The following is a 16,709-nucleotide window of genomic DNA, read 5'->3' as shown; positions in this document are numbered from 1 at the left end:
CACTATTGTCTGTGTCCATGGGTTATGACTATATGTATATCAGTTCTTTGGTTAATCTCTGCCCACCTCCCTTCTCCTTCCCTCTGATATCTGTCAGTCTGTGCCATGCTTCCATGCTTCAGGACCTATTTTGTTCATCAGTTTATTTTATTCATTAGATTCCACGTATAAGTGAGATCATGTGATACTTGTCTTTCTCTGACTGACTTATTTCACTAAGCATAATAATCTCCAGGTCCCTCCATGCTGTCTCAAAGGGTAAGAGATCTTTTTTTGACAGTTAGGTAGTATTCCATGGTATAAATGTACCATAGCATTTTTATCCACTCATCTACTGATGGGCACATGAGCTGTTTCCAGATCTTAGCTATTGTAAACAGTGCTGCTATGAGCATAAGGGTGCATACATTCTTTCTGATTGGTGTTTCAGGGTTATTAGGATATATTGCTAGAAGTTGAGTCACTGGGTCAAATGGGAGTTCCATTTTTAATTTTTTGAGGAACCTCTATACTGTTTTCCACAGTGGCTGCACCAGTCTGCATTCTCAGCAGTAGTGTACCAGGGTGCCCCTTTCTCTAGATCTTTGCCAGCACATGTCCTGTGTTGATTTATTGATGGTAGCCGTTCTGACAAGTGTGAAGTGATACCTCATTGTTGTTTTAATTTGCATCTCTCTGATGACTAGTGACTATGAGCACTTTTTCATGTCTCTTGGCCAATTATATCTCCTCTTTGGAGAAGTGTCTATTTTTGTACTCTGACCATTTTAAAATTAGATTGTTTATCTTCCTTTTGTTTGAGTTGTATGAGTACTTTATATATTTTGGAAATTAACCATTTATCCAATGTGTCATTGGCAAATTTGTTCTGCCATACAGTGGGTTCCCTTTGCATTTTGAGGATGCTTTCTTTTGCAGTGCAGAAGCTTTTTAGTTCTATGTGGTCCCATTTGTTTATTTTTTCCTTTGTTTCTCTTGCCTTAGGTGATGCATCCTTGAAAATTTCTACTGCATGAGATGTCTAAGATTTTGCTGCCTATGCTTTCTTCTAAGATTTTTAAAGTTTTGTGACTTACAATTAAGTAATCCATTTGGAGTTTATTCTTGTATATGGTGTAAGTTGGTAGTCTAGTTTCATTTTTTGCATGCATCTGTCCATTTTTCATAGCACCATTTATTGAAGAGACTGTCTTTACTCCATTGTATGCTCTTGCCTTCTTGTCAAATATTAATTGAGTGCAATGGCTTGAGTCAATTTCTGGGGTCTCTGTTCTATTCCATTGATCTATATGCCTGTTCTTGTGCCAATACCAAGCTATTTTGATTGCAGTGGCTTTGGAGTATAGTTTGCTATCTGGTATTGTGATCCCTCCTACTTTTTTCTTCTTTCTCAAGATTGCTGCAGCTATTCAGGTTCTTTTTTGATTCCATATAAAGTTTTGAATGTTCGTCCAACTGCTCCATGGTTCTATATCTCTGTATCTATCTTGTTCATTAGTTTATTTTGTTCATCAGGTTCCACATATGTGTGAAATCATGTGGTACTTGTCTTTCTCTGACTGGTGTATTTCACTTAGCATAATCCTCTCCAGGTCCATCCATGCCGTCCCAAAGGGTAAGATATCCTTTTTTACAGTGGCATAGTATTCCACGGTGTAAATGTCCCACAGCTTTTTTATCCACTCATCTACTGATGGGCACTTGAGTTGTTTTCAGATCTTAGCTATTATAAATTGTGCTGATATAAACATAGCGGTGCTAAGTTCTTTCTCATTGGTGTTTTGGATTTCTTAGGATATATTCCAAGAAGTGGGATTACTGGGTCAAATGGCAGTTCCATTTTTAATTTTTTGAAGAAACTCCGTACTGTTTTCTATAGTCACTGCACCGGTCTGTCTTCCCACCAGCAGTGTACTAAGGTTCCCTTTTCTCCACAGCCTTGCCAGCACTTGTTATTTGATAATTTGTTGATGTTAGCCATTCTGACTGGTGTGAGGTGATAAATCATTATTGTTTTAATTCACATATCTCTGATGATTAGTGACTTAGAGCATTTTTTTATATTTCTCTAGGTCACCTGCGTTTCCATTTTAGAGAAGTGTCTATTTAGGTCCTTTACTTATTTTTAAATTGTATTGTTTATCTTCTTTTTGTTAAGTTGTATGAGTTCCTTATATATTTTGGAAATGAACCTTTTATCACATGTGTCATTGGCAAATCTGTTCTCCCATACAGTGGGCTCCCTTTTCATTTTGAGGATGGTTTCTTTTGCTCTGCAGAAGCTTTTTATCTTGATGTAGTTCCACTTGTTTATTTTCTGCTTTGTTTCCCTTTCCCTAGGAGATGTATTGGCAAACATATTGCTAAGAGAGATGTCTGAGATGTTGCTACCTCCCTTTTCTTCTAGGATTTTTATGGTTTCACGTCTTACATTTAAGTCTTTTATCCATTTTGAGTTTATTCTTGTGTATGGTGTGATTTGGTGGTCTAGCTTCATTTTTTTGCATGTACCTGTCCAATTTTCCCAACACTATTTGTTGAAGAGACTGTTGACTCCACTGTATGTTCTTGCCTCCTTTGTTAAATATTAATTGTGCGTAAAATTTCGGTTTGATTTCTGGGTTCTCTGTCCTGTTCCATTGATCTATGTGCCTGTTCTTGTGCCAGTACCAGGCTGTTTTGATTACAGTAGCTTTGCAGTATAACTTAATATCAGATATTGTGACCCCTCCAACTTTGTTCTTCTTTCTCAAGATTGCCGTGGCTATTCAGGGTCTTTTTTGGTGTCATATAAATTTTTTGAGTGTTCATTCTAGATCTGTGAAATACGCTGTTGGTATTTTAATAGGAATTGCATTGAATTTGTAGATTTCTTTGTGTAGTATAGACATTTTTATGATGTTAATTCTTCCAATCCATGAACATGTTATATTCTTCCAGTTGCTTATATCTTCGTCTATCTCTTTTTTCAAAGTCCTGTATTTTTCTGGGTATAGTTCTTTTACCTACTTGGTTAGGTTTATCCCTAAGAATCTTAATTTTTTTGTTGCAATGGTAAATGGGATTGCTTTATAGTTTCCCTTTCTGTAAGCTCACTATCAGTGTATAAATTTCCAGGGATTTCTGGGTGTTAATATTCTATACTGCTACCTTGCTGAATTCATTTATTAAATCTAGTAGTATTTTTGTTGGAGTTTTTAGGGTTTTCTACATACAATATTATGTAATCTGCAAATAATGACAGTTTTGATTCCTCTTTTCCAATTTGAATTCCTTTTATTGTTTCTTCTTGTCTGATCGCTGTGGCAAGGACTTCCAGTACTATGACTTCCAGTGGACATCCTTGTCTTGTTCCTATTCTTAGGGGAAATGGTTTTAGTTTTTGCCCATTGAGCATGATTTTGGATGTAGTTTTTTCATATATGGCCTTTATTATATTGAGGTATGATCCCTCTATTCCCCAATTGCTGAGAGTTTTTATAAAAAATGGTTGTTGGATTTTGCCTGATCATTTTTGCATCTATTGTTATGATAATATGATTTTTGTCTTTCAATTTGTTTGTGTGATATATCACATTTATTGGTTTGTGAATATTGTACCAGCCTTGGATCCTTCGAATAAATCCTATTTGGTCATGGCCTATGATCTTTTTAATATATTGCTGGATTCTATTTGATAATATTTTGTTGAGGATTTTAACATCTCTGTTCATCAGGGATATTTGCCTATAATTTTTTTTGTGTGTAGTGTCTTTATCTGGTTTTGGAATTAGGATAATGCTCGCCTCATATAAAGGTTTTGGAAATCTTCCTTCTTGTATTTTTTGGAATAGTTTGTGGAGGTTAGATGTTCATTCTTCTTTGAATGCTTGGTAAAACTCCCCTGTGGAGCTGTCCATTCCAGGACTTTTGTTGGTTGAGAGATTTTTGGTTACTGCTTCAATTTCATTAGTTGTTTTTGGTCTTTTTCGTTTTCCAATTCTACCTGATTGAATTTTGGAAGATTATATTTCAAGGAATTTGTCCGTTTCTGCCAGGTTTTCCAATTTTTTAGCATATAGTTTTTATAGTGTTTTCTTACAATCCTTTGCATTTCTGTGGTTTCTGTTGTTACTTCACTACTTTCATTTATGATTTTATTTCGGTCCTCTCTCTTTGTTTCTTGATGAGTCTTCCTAAAGGTTCATCAGTATTGTTTATATTTTCAGTGAACCAGCTCTGGGTTTCATTGATCTTTTGTATTGTTTTTTTAGTCTGTATGTCATTTATTTTCACTCTGATCTTTATTATTTCCTTCCTTCTTCTTACTCTAGGCATTTCTTGTTCTCTTTCTAAGTCTTTAAGTTGTAGGATTAGATTATTTACTTGAGATTTTTCTTGTTTCTTGATGTAGGCTTGTACTGCTATGAACTTCGCTTTCAGGATTTCTTTTGCTTCATCCCATAGATTTGGGGTTGCTGTCTGTTTATTTTCTTTGTTTCCAGGAAGTTTTTGATTTCTTACTTTATCTCATTGGTAACTCAACTCATTCACTGTTTAATAATATGCTATTTAGCTTCTATGTGTTTGAATGTTTTTGTTATTTTTATTGTATTTGATTCCCTGTTTCATGCCATTGTGATACAAGAAGATGTCTGATATGATTTCAGTCTTCTTGAACTTGTACAGAATTAGTGTTTGTCCTAACATGTGGTCTGTATTTGAGAATGTCCCTTGTGAACTTGGGAAGAATGTTTATTCTGCAGCTTTGGGGTAAAGTGTTCTGTAAATGTCAATTAAATACAACTGATCTAGTATGTCGTTTAAGGTCTCTTTTTCCTTATTAATTTTTTGTCTGGTAGATCTATCCAGTGATATTTGTTGGGTGTTAAATTATCCAAATATTACTGTATTGCTGTTGATCTCTCCCTTAAAGTCTTGCTGGGTACAGCCTTCAGGCCTCCTTTTTTGGAGCCAAACACCACAGTGCAGCCTTTCCAGTAGTCAGAACTCGGGGTGAACCTCTCTGGCTGGGGCTGCTAACAATAGACGTGCTCCTTCACTGGGAAGGTAAAATCCCAGCCTCCCAGGCAGACAGAATTCCCCTGGTTTCCTCTGTCCAATGCTATGCAGGTTCTTCACCCAGAGTCTGCTGCTCTAGGTTTGGAATGCCTGCGTGGGGATGCCATCCCACACTCCCAAGAGGGGGGAGCTTTGCAGCCAATATCACTTAAGCTTTTCAGCCGAGCACTAGCTCCAGGGGGACTCCCTCTTTCCACAACTCCTCCTCTCTTACCAGTCTCTCTGTTGTTTCTTCAATGCTCCTTAAACAAAATATGTCCAATCAACTACACTTTTGTTTTTTTCCAGCTGATCACATCCTGTTTTAGCTATAAATCCAGTCCATGGCTGGGAGCAAGGGCACACAGCTTCTTGCTGTGTTGCAGCCATCTTGCCCCCTCCCCTTTTCCTACTTTATTTATTGCACTTATATTTTTCTTATATGTTTTATTTATTGTCCATCTGTCCTACTAAGATATAAATTCCATGAAGGGTGGTGGGTTTTACCTGTTGATGTACTGATGTATCCTCAACACCTAGTACAGTGTCTGGCACATGGTAGATACTCCATAAATATTGTCGAAAGTCACAATTAAATAGAAATGCTTTAGAAAAATGCATTCACATTTTATGCTATTAGATTTTAGACAGGACAAAGGTGGTTATTGTTATTCTCATTTTCTAGATCTGAGATGCAAAATTACTTTCCCAGAGTTTTCAGGCACTGACCCAGTGGGAGTCCTTTAGCCTTAGAAGGATTTTCTGTTCTAAACTCCCAAAGATCTTGGCTTCTTTCTACAGGGCATGAGTCAGGACAGCAGTGGAAGTATTTGTCTCTGGAAGAGAGAGTGCTATGTCCCTGCTTTGACTTGCTCAATCCAGCCAACCCATGCAAAGCTTTTGTTGGCAGTCTGCCAGTTTTGTATTTTTTAATTATTCTTGGTGCTAAAGTTAAGGGTTTAAGTGGGAAATATCTCTTTGCCCTACCCTGCAATCACAGGCATCAAAGGAAGGCTTTTACATTTTTAAAAATATTTTAAATTACAGTTTACACTCAATATTATTTTGTATTAGTTTCAGGTGTAGAGCATAGTGGTTAGACAATCATATACTTTACAAAGTGTTCCCCAGATATTTCTAGTACCCAACTGGCACCATACATAGTTATCACAATATTAATGACTATATTTCCTATCCTGTACTTTACATCCCCATGACAGTTCTGTAACTAGCAATCTGTACTTCTCAGTCCCTTCACCTTTTTCACCCAGTCCTCCAGCACCCTCCTTTCCGGCAACCATCAGTCTGTTCTCTGTATCTACGAGTCTGTTTCTGTTTTGTTTGTTCATTTATATTGTTCTTTAGTTTCCATGTATAAGTGAAATCGTGGTATTTGTCTTTTTCTGACTGACTTATTTCACTTGGCATACTACCCTCTAGGTTCATCCATGCTGTTGCAAAAGGAAGGTTTAACTAACGCAAAAGAAGGGTGGAGAAAGTTGGGTCTATGTGGGCCAAAAGAGAGTTTTTTAGCCCAGGGTGTCATCTCTAAACCAAAAGCTGTGAGGAGAAATATGGTTTATCAGAAAGAACATCAGACTTAGAATTGGGAGTCCTGAGTTCAGGTCTCAACTTAGTCACTGACAGGCTGAGGAAAATTAGGTGAATCTTTTCCCTCCTGGGCCTTGTTCCCCAGCTCTAAAATGAGGAGATTGGAAGAGTTGCTCTTTAAGTGCTGTCTGGATCTTACTTTCTCTGGTTTTGTGTGATCTAGATATGCTCTCACTAGAGAATGCTCTGATAGTGATCCAGTTTACTTCTGCATTTCTTGCCATTTCCTCCTTGGTACCCATGGAGGCATGTCTTACTCAGGCATGCATGTGTTAATGTCTACTCTTTCTATAGGTTAAAGGAGATCTCTAAACACTTCCCACTTCTGTGCTGCTGAAGAAATGAGGGACACTGCATTCAGTGTAGTAAAAAGTCACTATCTATTAGAGAATACACACACACACACACACACACACACACACTCACGCACTCACTCACTCCTGGGAGCAGAAAGTGCTTTACAAATATTTACATTACAATGACCTCATTTTACAAATGCATCATAGGAAATAAAGTCAGCCATTCAGCGAGGCCAGTAAGAGAAAAGATCTTTTTCAATAGGTTCTCTGCAAAAGGCAACATCCTTCTTTCTAAATCCAAACAGTGGGATAAAATGCCATGGCTTAGTTCTAGGTCACCTTGACCAATGATTAGTGGTATTACTTTTTGTAACCTTATAAGTTATAATCAGGGAAATTAAGGTACAGGCCAAGCAAAGCTAAAGATGCCATAAAGTTGCTTCGTCTGCCTCTCTTGAGGAAGATAATATCAGTTATCCCATACCTTTGAAATAAATTCTGTGCTCAAATTCCTACAGAGAAGCTGGACTAGCTTTCCGCAGTCATTCATATTACTGTCTCATGCCCTTCACCATCAAGAAATTCTTCCTTAGACCTAATTGAGTTTAACATGCTGTAACTTCAAGTCATTTCCATGTGATATATTTAAGCCTGGGGTATTCAAACTTATTAACCATGTGGTTTTTCCTTTCTGTGAATTGCCTATTTTGATGATTCCCAATTGTCTTTACATCTATGTTTACACATAGAAAATGATAACACATTGTATAAAGTGGTATTTTTATAACATCCTAAGGTAAAGGGATTTGGTAGCTCGTCAGTTTGAAGTGACCAGCCTAAGGTTTTCTGGCTGCCCTAGGCCCTACCTCTTTGTACCACCTGGACACTCCAGGCCCTGTTCTTATCCTCTGCCCACTCTCCTATAGTTTGTCATGTTTTTCTTGATGATTTACAGGAGTTTGTTATATATTCCAGATATTAATCCATTGTCAGTTTTCCCTATGACAAATATCTTTCTTCCTGACATTCTCTAGGTTTTTGTTAATGGTTTTATTTAATTTGAAGAAAGGGTTTCCTGGCCTAAAAAGGGAAAGAAGAAAAGACAACCACCACTTTAAACATTTTGTTTCTAGTTTACCTTTTGTCATCATTACCATGAGCAGAGATAGTCATTTTGTAGTTATTGAGCAGCAACTACATACCAGGTACTATATTAAATTCTGGGGATATAGTTGTGAACAAGACAACCATAGTCATCATTCCCAAATTTTCTTAAAATCTATTTTCAAAATGTTTATCAGTTCTCCTGTCAGGCGTCAAGCTTCCAAGCAAAACAATATATGAAATCTCTAGAAAGTAAGAGCTAAATGAGGCCCTGGAAATATTTTTTTTATATATGTGATATTTAGAGATTTGATATATCAAGATGGAGACACTGAGATCCAGACTTGTGCGGGCCTTTCCCTAAAGTGTTTTCCAAACCTAAGTGATCCAGAGGTTTTTTTGTTCATCCTTATTTCCCCAAGGTCTTTGGGATCTTCCCTGAAGATCATGGTAGTGGTTTGTATTCCATATCAAGGCACTAATTGTAGCTAAGTGCACTAGATCTGGACTTCTAGATCAATCCTTGTAGGTCTTAGAACAGAGTTAAATAAGTAGGCAAATTCCCTTGACTATTTTTATTCATTCATTTATTTTTTATTATTATGTATTGGTTTCCAGTGTATAGCTTAGTGGTTAGACAATCACACTTTACATAGTGTTCCCTTGATATTTCCAGTACCCTTTCTGGTACCATATATAGTTATCACAATATTATTGCCTATATCCTATTTTCTTGACTATTACCATGGAAATACCAGGGCTAATTCATGCTGATTGTGACTGATTTGATAACTCCCACAGCACTCTTAGCTACTGTGTGGCTTGCCTTCCCACCATGCTCAGTCTACTCCTAAGACGCAGAGGTGAGGATCTCAGAAACTGCCTCTGTTGAATCAATTCATACCTACTGCCATATCACCTTATTTTCTCTTCCCATTCAGGTGCAGTTAGAAGGTGTTCAAAGCATGCTTGACAGTAAGAGCCACAGACTCCTTTCTCTACCTCTGCCTTGTGACAGGCCTTCATATGCCCCCTAAGTATTTTCTTCTTCAAGACAAACAGCCATGGATGTTTACACTATTCTTTATGGTGTTGCTTTTCAGGAACCCCTCTACCCTGCTTACTCCCCTCTGGCTCTGTCCCCTTTTCTCCAAGTTCCTCTGAAAGAAGGCTCAGAATTGAAAACTGCTCTCCTACAGTGGTAGAGCTACCTTCTTATTACTTCTCTCATTCCACCCTCTCAATCTGTTTCTTCTTTATTTCTCTGTTTTCAACAGAGGTTTTATTTTTTTCCTTGAAACTCAATATCTATAACTTGTTTATTTAAGTATAGATGGTTTTTCCTCGACTTAAAATGGCATTCATTTTTTTGGCAGTCACATTCCATAGCCAGCTTATGTTAATCTTACATACCCTCAAAAATGAGTAAATGAGAGGAAACAAATATTGATTGACCCCCCCCAAGTCAAGCCTCTTTTGATCATTGCTGTGGGAAATTTGATACAGTTATACCAGGCCAACCAAAGGAAGGACATGAAAAATAAAAGCCAGACTCCAGAGAACTAGTCATCTATCCTGGCCTAAACACTGAGAAGCCTAGGCATCTATGTGTTGTAAGGGCTAAGGTTAATATTTTGGGGTTCTGTGAGTACTCCCAAATTCTTATGTCCAGTCTCTTATTTCCTCGATGAAGGCAGTTTCTATTAGTTGTACTCCCTTCAGCAAGTCACGTGTCTTAAACACTAAGACTAGAGATTTTGAGAGGACATTGAATTTCCCCCCTTTCCTTAATAATATTGTGCTCAAGGCAGCATTCCTGATACTATATTTTCTTCGTATTCTCTGGCAAAGAATTTTCCCATTTTTTATCACAGAGATAATTTAAAATAAAAAATGGCATTAGACGAAGTATGAAAGTAGAAACAAAATCAACTAGAATCCATCAAATTATAAGAAAATTATTTGCACTTTTGCATAATTTCTTCAAATATATTTATATGTATATGTATTTACAAAGTTGTAGTCATAGTGAAATACTATTTTGTGTCCAGCTCTTTAACATTATGTCATAAACACTTCTCTGTGTTTCTAGATAATCTTCGTAATCATTATTTTTAATAGCTACATAATATTCCATCAAGCTAAATATACCAGAATGTATTTCTAATCTAGCATTAACTTTAAAGAAAAACAGTTTACAAAGCACTCTAGGATCCCACCATCCTATGGGCAATTACATTTCTTCTAATTCATAGCTTAATCTTTACATGCTACAACATACATGATGTAATAGAAAGAAAATGATGTCCTGGACAGTGACAGTGAATAATATATTTAAGGAATTAAGAAGCTTCACTGACTTCTCTATCTGTTCTTTCTTTTCCAGATCCCACTTTTTCTTATTTTTTATTTCTTATATTTCATAATGATGTTGAGATCTAGTACCCTTGCTCCACTTTGGGGATTTGATGATAATTGTTCTTTCCCCGAGACATTTTAAATGGGAGCGGTGAACAAAACTATTAAGTACTCCCTGAACTGTCTTCTGAGGATAAATGAGCTGTCCATAATGGCTTCTTCTGTTGCCCAATGTGGTCACTCACTGATACCTACTACTTATCTGACATCACATGCTGATGGTACATTGTTACCAGTTTTTTTCAGCTGTTCTCACAGGCCTACCTTAGGGAGAAGTGGGAGTAGGGGTGAGGAAGTCTTTGCCCCCTTGCCTGATGTTAACATGGAAAAGTTCCTACCAGATGATATGCTCACTGCTTTCCCTGCTTCACTGTAGCTAAGATACTTCCAAATATGATAGGGGGAGAAAGAGAGAGGGAGAGGGAGGAAAAGAAAGAAGAAAGAAAGAGCAAGCAAACACTGGGAGTTAAGGTATTTGTCAGGGAGGGGCCTATAGGAGTTTATTACCTATCTCCCTGTTAGTCAAAAAAAGCTTTCTAGGGCCCAGCCAGGCATGGCTCAAAGGTTGAGTGTCCACCTAGGATCCAGGCGATCGGGGTTCAATTCCCAGTCAGGGCACATGCCCGGGTTGTGGGCTCGATCAATGACTCTGTCATCATTGATGTTTCTATTTCTCTCTCTCCCTCTCCTTTCCTCTCTCTGAAATCAATAAAGATATATTAAAAAAAAAAAAAAGCTTTCTAGAGAGGCAGAATTTGGGGAGCTGTTTCAGTAAAAGTAATAAAGCTAAAAGAGTATTTGGGGAATAAGTATCATGTTCTTCCTGGTCAAGAATTGGATATGAATGAATGCAGAACATCTTGAGCATGTCAATCAATGAGGGCAGCTGCCATTAGTTAAATAAACGTCAATAGAGGCACAGACTATTAATGTGCATAAAGGTTGAAATACACTTTAGAAATACACTTAATAATTAATGGCTGAACTGGAGTGTTAGATGCGATAAGCGAAGTGAGATTTTGATAGAGGTTGGTTGGTAAAAGGCACTGAAGCCAGGAAAATGACCTAATTGGAAGCTGTGTTAGGGGAGACAAAGTGGAGGTAGAGACAGGCCCAGAAGTGGTAAGTCAGCCACTACAATGCTCCTTATTAGGGGACCAACACTTAAAAAAGGTGTTATAAAAATCACATTTAGCTTTTAGCTGAAAGAAAGTGACCGCATTTCATTCTCACCAAGATTTTCATGTGCTAATGATTTCTAAAGGGGACAGTGGCTATTAGTTAAAAATCTACATCAGTAAGTTCAAAATGGAAAACTGTCTGCTTCCCCTCTCCACCCATGACTTATAGTGTGCCCTGAGGCTGGTTGTGTTATGTCAGTGCTCTCTTTTTAGACCAAGAATCTCTTTCATTGATTCTTTCCTTTCATCAATGGCTAGCTGTATTACATCATCTGTTTATTCACAAATGTGTCCTGAACACTTACTCTATTAAAAATACAATGCCTGGACACTTGTGGGCTTATTGGCTGAGCTCATCCAAATGATTTCCCCTGGCCAGCTACCTTAGATGGCTAAGACATTGCTTTAAGGAATGGTTTGGTTTTGTCAATTCCTATTCCATTTGGGAAGTATCCTGCTGGGGCCTCTGTTGCCAAATTGTTGTCAATGTTATGAAGATCTTTTGAATTGGTCCTATAAGAAAGAACTTTATAGATATGAATAGATCTAGCTAAACCAATAACTGCTAAAATGAGTGAAAACGTTTGTGCTTAACCAGCTTCTAAGAGAGGGCCCTAGGACTTTTGGGGTCTTTGTTATAGAGAATGGCAGGCAAAGCTCTATACTCTGGAGTCTTTGCACTCTGAAGACCTTTGCTTGAGATCCAACTTTCCTAATTCTTAACTGGTGGAGTGGCTTCCTTCTCTAAACTTTAATTTCCTCATATGAAAAATGTAAATGATTATTCCCTGTCTACCTCATAGAACTGAAATGAGGCTCCAAGTACTTAAGAAATGGTAAAACGTTTGAGGAATTGGGGACATCCTCAGACTGGGCTTTTTCTTTGTCTGCAGGGCTACCTGAAGCAATGCCGAAAGAGAAGGGACATGTTTAGCGATGAGCAACTGAAGATCATCTTTGGGAACATTGAAGACATCTATAGGTTTCAGATGGGCTTTGTGAGAGACCTGGAGAAACAGTACAACAATGATGACCCCCACCTCAGTGAAATAGGACCTTGCTTCCTGGAGCACGTAAGCATCTTTCTCTTTGGGAGGGGTTGTTGAGAGAAGATGAAAAAGAAAGACTCATGGACAGAGACAGCAGTATGGTGATTATCAGAGGGAAGTGGAGTAGGGAGAGGGAGAGGAGGGTACAGGGAGATAAATGGGGATGGAAGGAGACTTGACTTATCATGGTAAACGTACAATATAATATACAAATGATGTATTGTAGAATTTTATATCTGAAACCTATGTGTCACCCCAATAAATTCAATAAAAAAGAAAAAATTAAAAAAAAAGAAGCATTGGAAGGAGCATTTGAGCTCTTTGGTCCTGCTCAGCTGGTTTGTCCTGTGATAGGGGATGGATTCTTCTCTGACTCTGGTGTTGATAACTTTGCCAGTGCATGAGGACTTAGGAAGGTACTGTGATTTGGACTAGGACTCTCTTACTTTACATTTCCCCTCCCTTTTCTCTTTCCTTCCAGAGGGTTACCAGTAGGATTTTTTCTTCAGCTTCTCTTTTCTTTTTCTGTTGGGTTCAGTTTCTGTGGACCCAGTGTTTGGGGAAGGGCTCTGAAATTATCCACTGCATGGAGAATCTAGGGGTCTGAGTAATAGGAGAGACCATGACCAGCATGAAAATAGGTCTCTGTGAGGCATTTAAGGGAGAACACTAGGGTAGGAGAAGTGACATGTGTAGAAAAAGGGGCCACATGACTTAGAGAAAGGAACACTAGGAAACAGTAAAGTGAGGATTTGAGTCCTGTGTCTGTAATAACTGCCTGGGTAACTTTGGATAAGTCTCTTACCTTCTTTGGGCTTCCTTATCTGGAATATAAGAAGGTTCGCTCTATACCCCTGTGGTTCTCTGACATCTTTTGGGTCTCATTCGCAGCTGATCTAGTTGTTTTGACAACTCTCTTCCCCTATTTTATAAAGTATTTATTTTTAAAGAGATAGCATGTGCACATGATACAAATTTCAAGTGACACATAAACAGTGTGCAGCTAAAAGTAACTGTTCTTGCAAATTCTCCAGCTTTGCTTATGGATATGTGATTTGGTGATTTGCTAGAAGGACTCACAGAATTCAACATATAGTTATACTCATGGTTATTCTTTATTACAGCTAAAGGATACAAAGCAATATTAGCAAAATTAAAAGGCACGGGGTAATGCCTGTATGAAAGCAGGCTCAAGTTTCTAAGCGCCTTCTCCCAGTGGAGTTACACAAGATGTGCTTAACTCTCCTTGCAATGAGTTGTGACAATACATAGGAAATATTGTTTTCCAGGAAAACTCACTAGGGACTCAGTACCCAAGCATTTTATTGGGATCTGTTCACATAAGCACTCTCTGCCTAGCATGTGCTCAAATTTTAGACTTCCAGAAGAAAAGGGGCATTCACTATAAACCACATTGTTTATATAAACAGTTTAGGCACAGTGTTCCACTATTGTCAGGGAACGGTGAGAACCCTCTTGAGATCCAAGTTCCAAGATACCAGTCAATGTCAACATTTCAAATGTATTTCTAAGGATAGCAGCCTCAGGCCTGATGTGGTAACTCTTTTCTGCACAGTGTTTAAACTGGTTCAGCCATTCCAGAAAGCACATGGGAAGTATTTATCAAAGTTAAGAATGTATATGACCTAGTGGTTCCATTTCTGAATATGTATTCCAGAGTAGTTCTTACAGAGATTCATGAGGGAGCATTTACAAGGCTGCTCATTGCATGGCAGTATTATGTGTGGTGGAGTGAAATTAGAAGCAATTTAGGTATTTATCACCAAGGGATGCTTACTGTGAGGTATTATGTTGCAAGAATAAACAGAGTAGGTGTATGAACCTAATAGCAATGTGAATAGATATTATAAACATAGTATTGAGAGGGTAAGTAGAATATAGAATATTGATACTCAGTTGAAGCCTGCTCTGTTCATCGTAGGGTGTTTAACAGCATTTCTGGTCCCTATGCACTGGATGCCAGTAGCAACTCCCACTACCCCAGTTGTGACAACCAAAAATGTCCCCAGGTATCATATATCACCTGAGAGTCAAAAAGAACCGCTGTCTATTGAAATAATCATATGCATTTACCCTTTAATCTGTTAATATGGTGAATCTGGATTGAGTAATTTTCACATTAAGTGGTAGTTGTATTGCTGGGATAAACCCTACCTAATCATGATGTATTATCTTTTTTAAAAATTTATTTTATTTTTATTTTTTCCATCACCTTTTATCTCCTCTGTGCTCTCTACCATCTCCATCCATCCCCCTCCACCCTCGCAATCACCACACTGTTGTCCAAGTCCATGAGTTCTCTCTCTTTTTTTTTTCTGTTTTGCTCAGTCCTTCCACCTCCCCAACCCCTTCCCCCCAGCCATCTGCCTGCTCTCTATCTATGAGTCTCTCCCTATTTTGCTTGGTAGTTCAGTTTGTTCATTAAATTCCACATATGAGTGAAATCATACGGTACTTGTCTTTCTCTGACTGGTTTATTTCACTTAGCATAATAATCTCCAGGTCCATCCATGCTATTGCAAAGGGTAAGAGATCCTTTTTTGCAGCCACATAGTATTGCATTGTGTAAATGTACCATAGATTTTTTTTATCCACTCATCTACTAATGGATACTCGAGCTGTTTCCAGATCTTGGCTATTGTAAATAACGCTGCAATTTTTTTTTTTGCAGTAGTTAGCCTTGAAAAACTTGGGTTATTTACCCTTTTATTATTCAGTTCTAAGATTTCATTTTTTATCAGAATTTTTAGGTATAATTACATACAATAAGTTTCACCAATTATAAGTATATAATTTAATGTGTTTCAGCAGATGTATATAGTTGTGTTCTTATCATCATAATAAGATATCACTTTATCAAGTTCTTTCATTTTCTCTTTATAGTCAATCTTTGCTCCCACCCTTGGCCATTTGCAAGCACTAATTTGTTTTCTGTTACCCTAGTTTTACTTTTTCTAGAATGTCATATAAATGTAATCAAATAGTAGTAATTATTTGTGTTTAGCTGTTTTCACTGAACATAATGCCTTTTATATTCATCCATGCTGTCGAATGTATCAGTAGTTGGTTCTTTCTATTGCTTAGTAATATTCCATTGTGTAGATATACTACTCATTTACCAGTTTATTCCAGGATGTCCAGGTTATTTACTAGGTTGTTTACATCTGTGGAATTTCTAGATTGCATGGTAAGTGTTTAACTTTATAAGAAATTGACAAACTATTTTCCAAAGTCGCTAGACCATTTTGCCTTCTGAATTCAAATATACAAGGTGTCCCAAAAATGTATACACACACACTTTAACAGCTGATAGCTCAATTTTGAAATTGAAATATATTTTAATAAACACTGCTTTTACAATTATTCAAAGTGTGCATATACATTTTGGGGGGACACCCTATATAAGAGTTCCAGTTGCTCCACATGGGTGCCAGCATGTGATATTATTAGTATTTTTTTTATTGTAGCCATTCTGATAGGTATTTAGTGGTATTTCATTGTGGTTTTAATTTACATTTCCCTGATGGGTAATGTTGTTGAGCATTTTTTCATGTACTTATTTTCTATCTGTATAAAATCTTTGATTAAGTGTTTGTTCATGTGTTTTGCCTGTGTTTAAGAAGATCATTTGTTTTCTCACTGTTTTGTTTCAGGAGTTTTTCACTTATTCTGTTTACAAGTCCTTGGTCAGATCAGTGATTTGCAAATATTTTCTTCCAGTCTGTATCTTAGTCTTTCATTTACTTAACAGTGTCTTTGAAAAGCATAAATTTTTAATTTTTTTGAAATACAATTTATAATTATTTTGCTTTTATGTTTCATGATTTTTGGGGTCTTATTTACAAAATCTTTGCCTAATCCAAGGTCACAAAGATTTATCCTATTTTCTTATAATAGTTGTATAGCTTTATTTCTTATATTTAGGCCTATGATCCCTTTTTGAGATAATTTGAGATAATTTTCAAAATGGGGTAAAATAAAGGTCA

The 16,709-nt window shown here is 37.2% G+C and overlaps 1 protein-coding gene across 12 annotated transcripts in view; it reads left to right on the top strand.

Moving 5' to 3' along the window:
* The window catches only part of ARHGEF9 (Cdc42 guanine nucleotide exchange factor 9), a 393,542-nt gene that overhangs the window by 310,809 nt on the left and 66,024 nt on the right, over positions 1–16,709 (top strand). For all 12 annotated transcript variants that reach the window (XM_081126011.1, XM_081126016.1, XM_081126015.1 and 9 more), the window contains one exon: positions 12,547–12,726. In XM_081126011.1, coding sequence (XP_080982137.1) covers positions 12,547–12,726 — 180 coding nt within the window. The remainder of the gene's footprint in view (positions 1–12,546; positions 12,727–16,709) is intronic.

This window comes from Miniopterus schreibersii (genome assembly GCF_964146895.1).
Source record: "Miniopterus schreibersii genome assembly, chromosome: X".
Lineage (NCBI taxonomy): Eukaryota > Metazoa > Chordata > Mammalia > Chiroptera > Miniopteridae > Miniopterus > Miniopterus schreibersii.
This window is presented reverse-complemented; position numbering and strand designations above follow the sequence as displayed.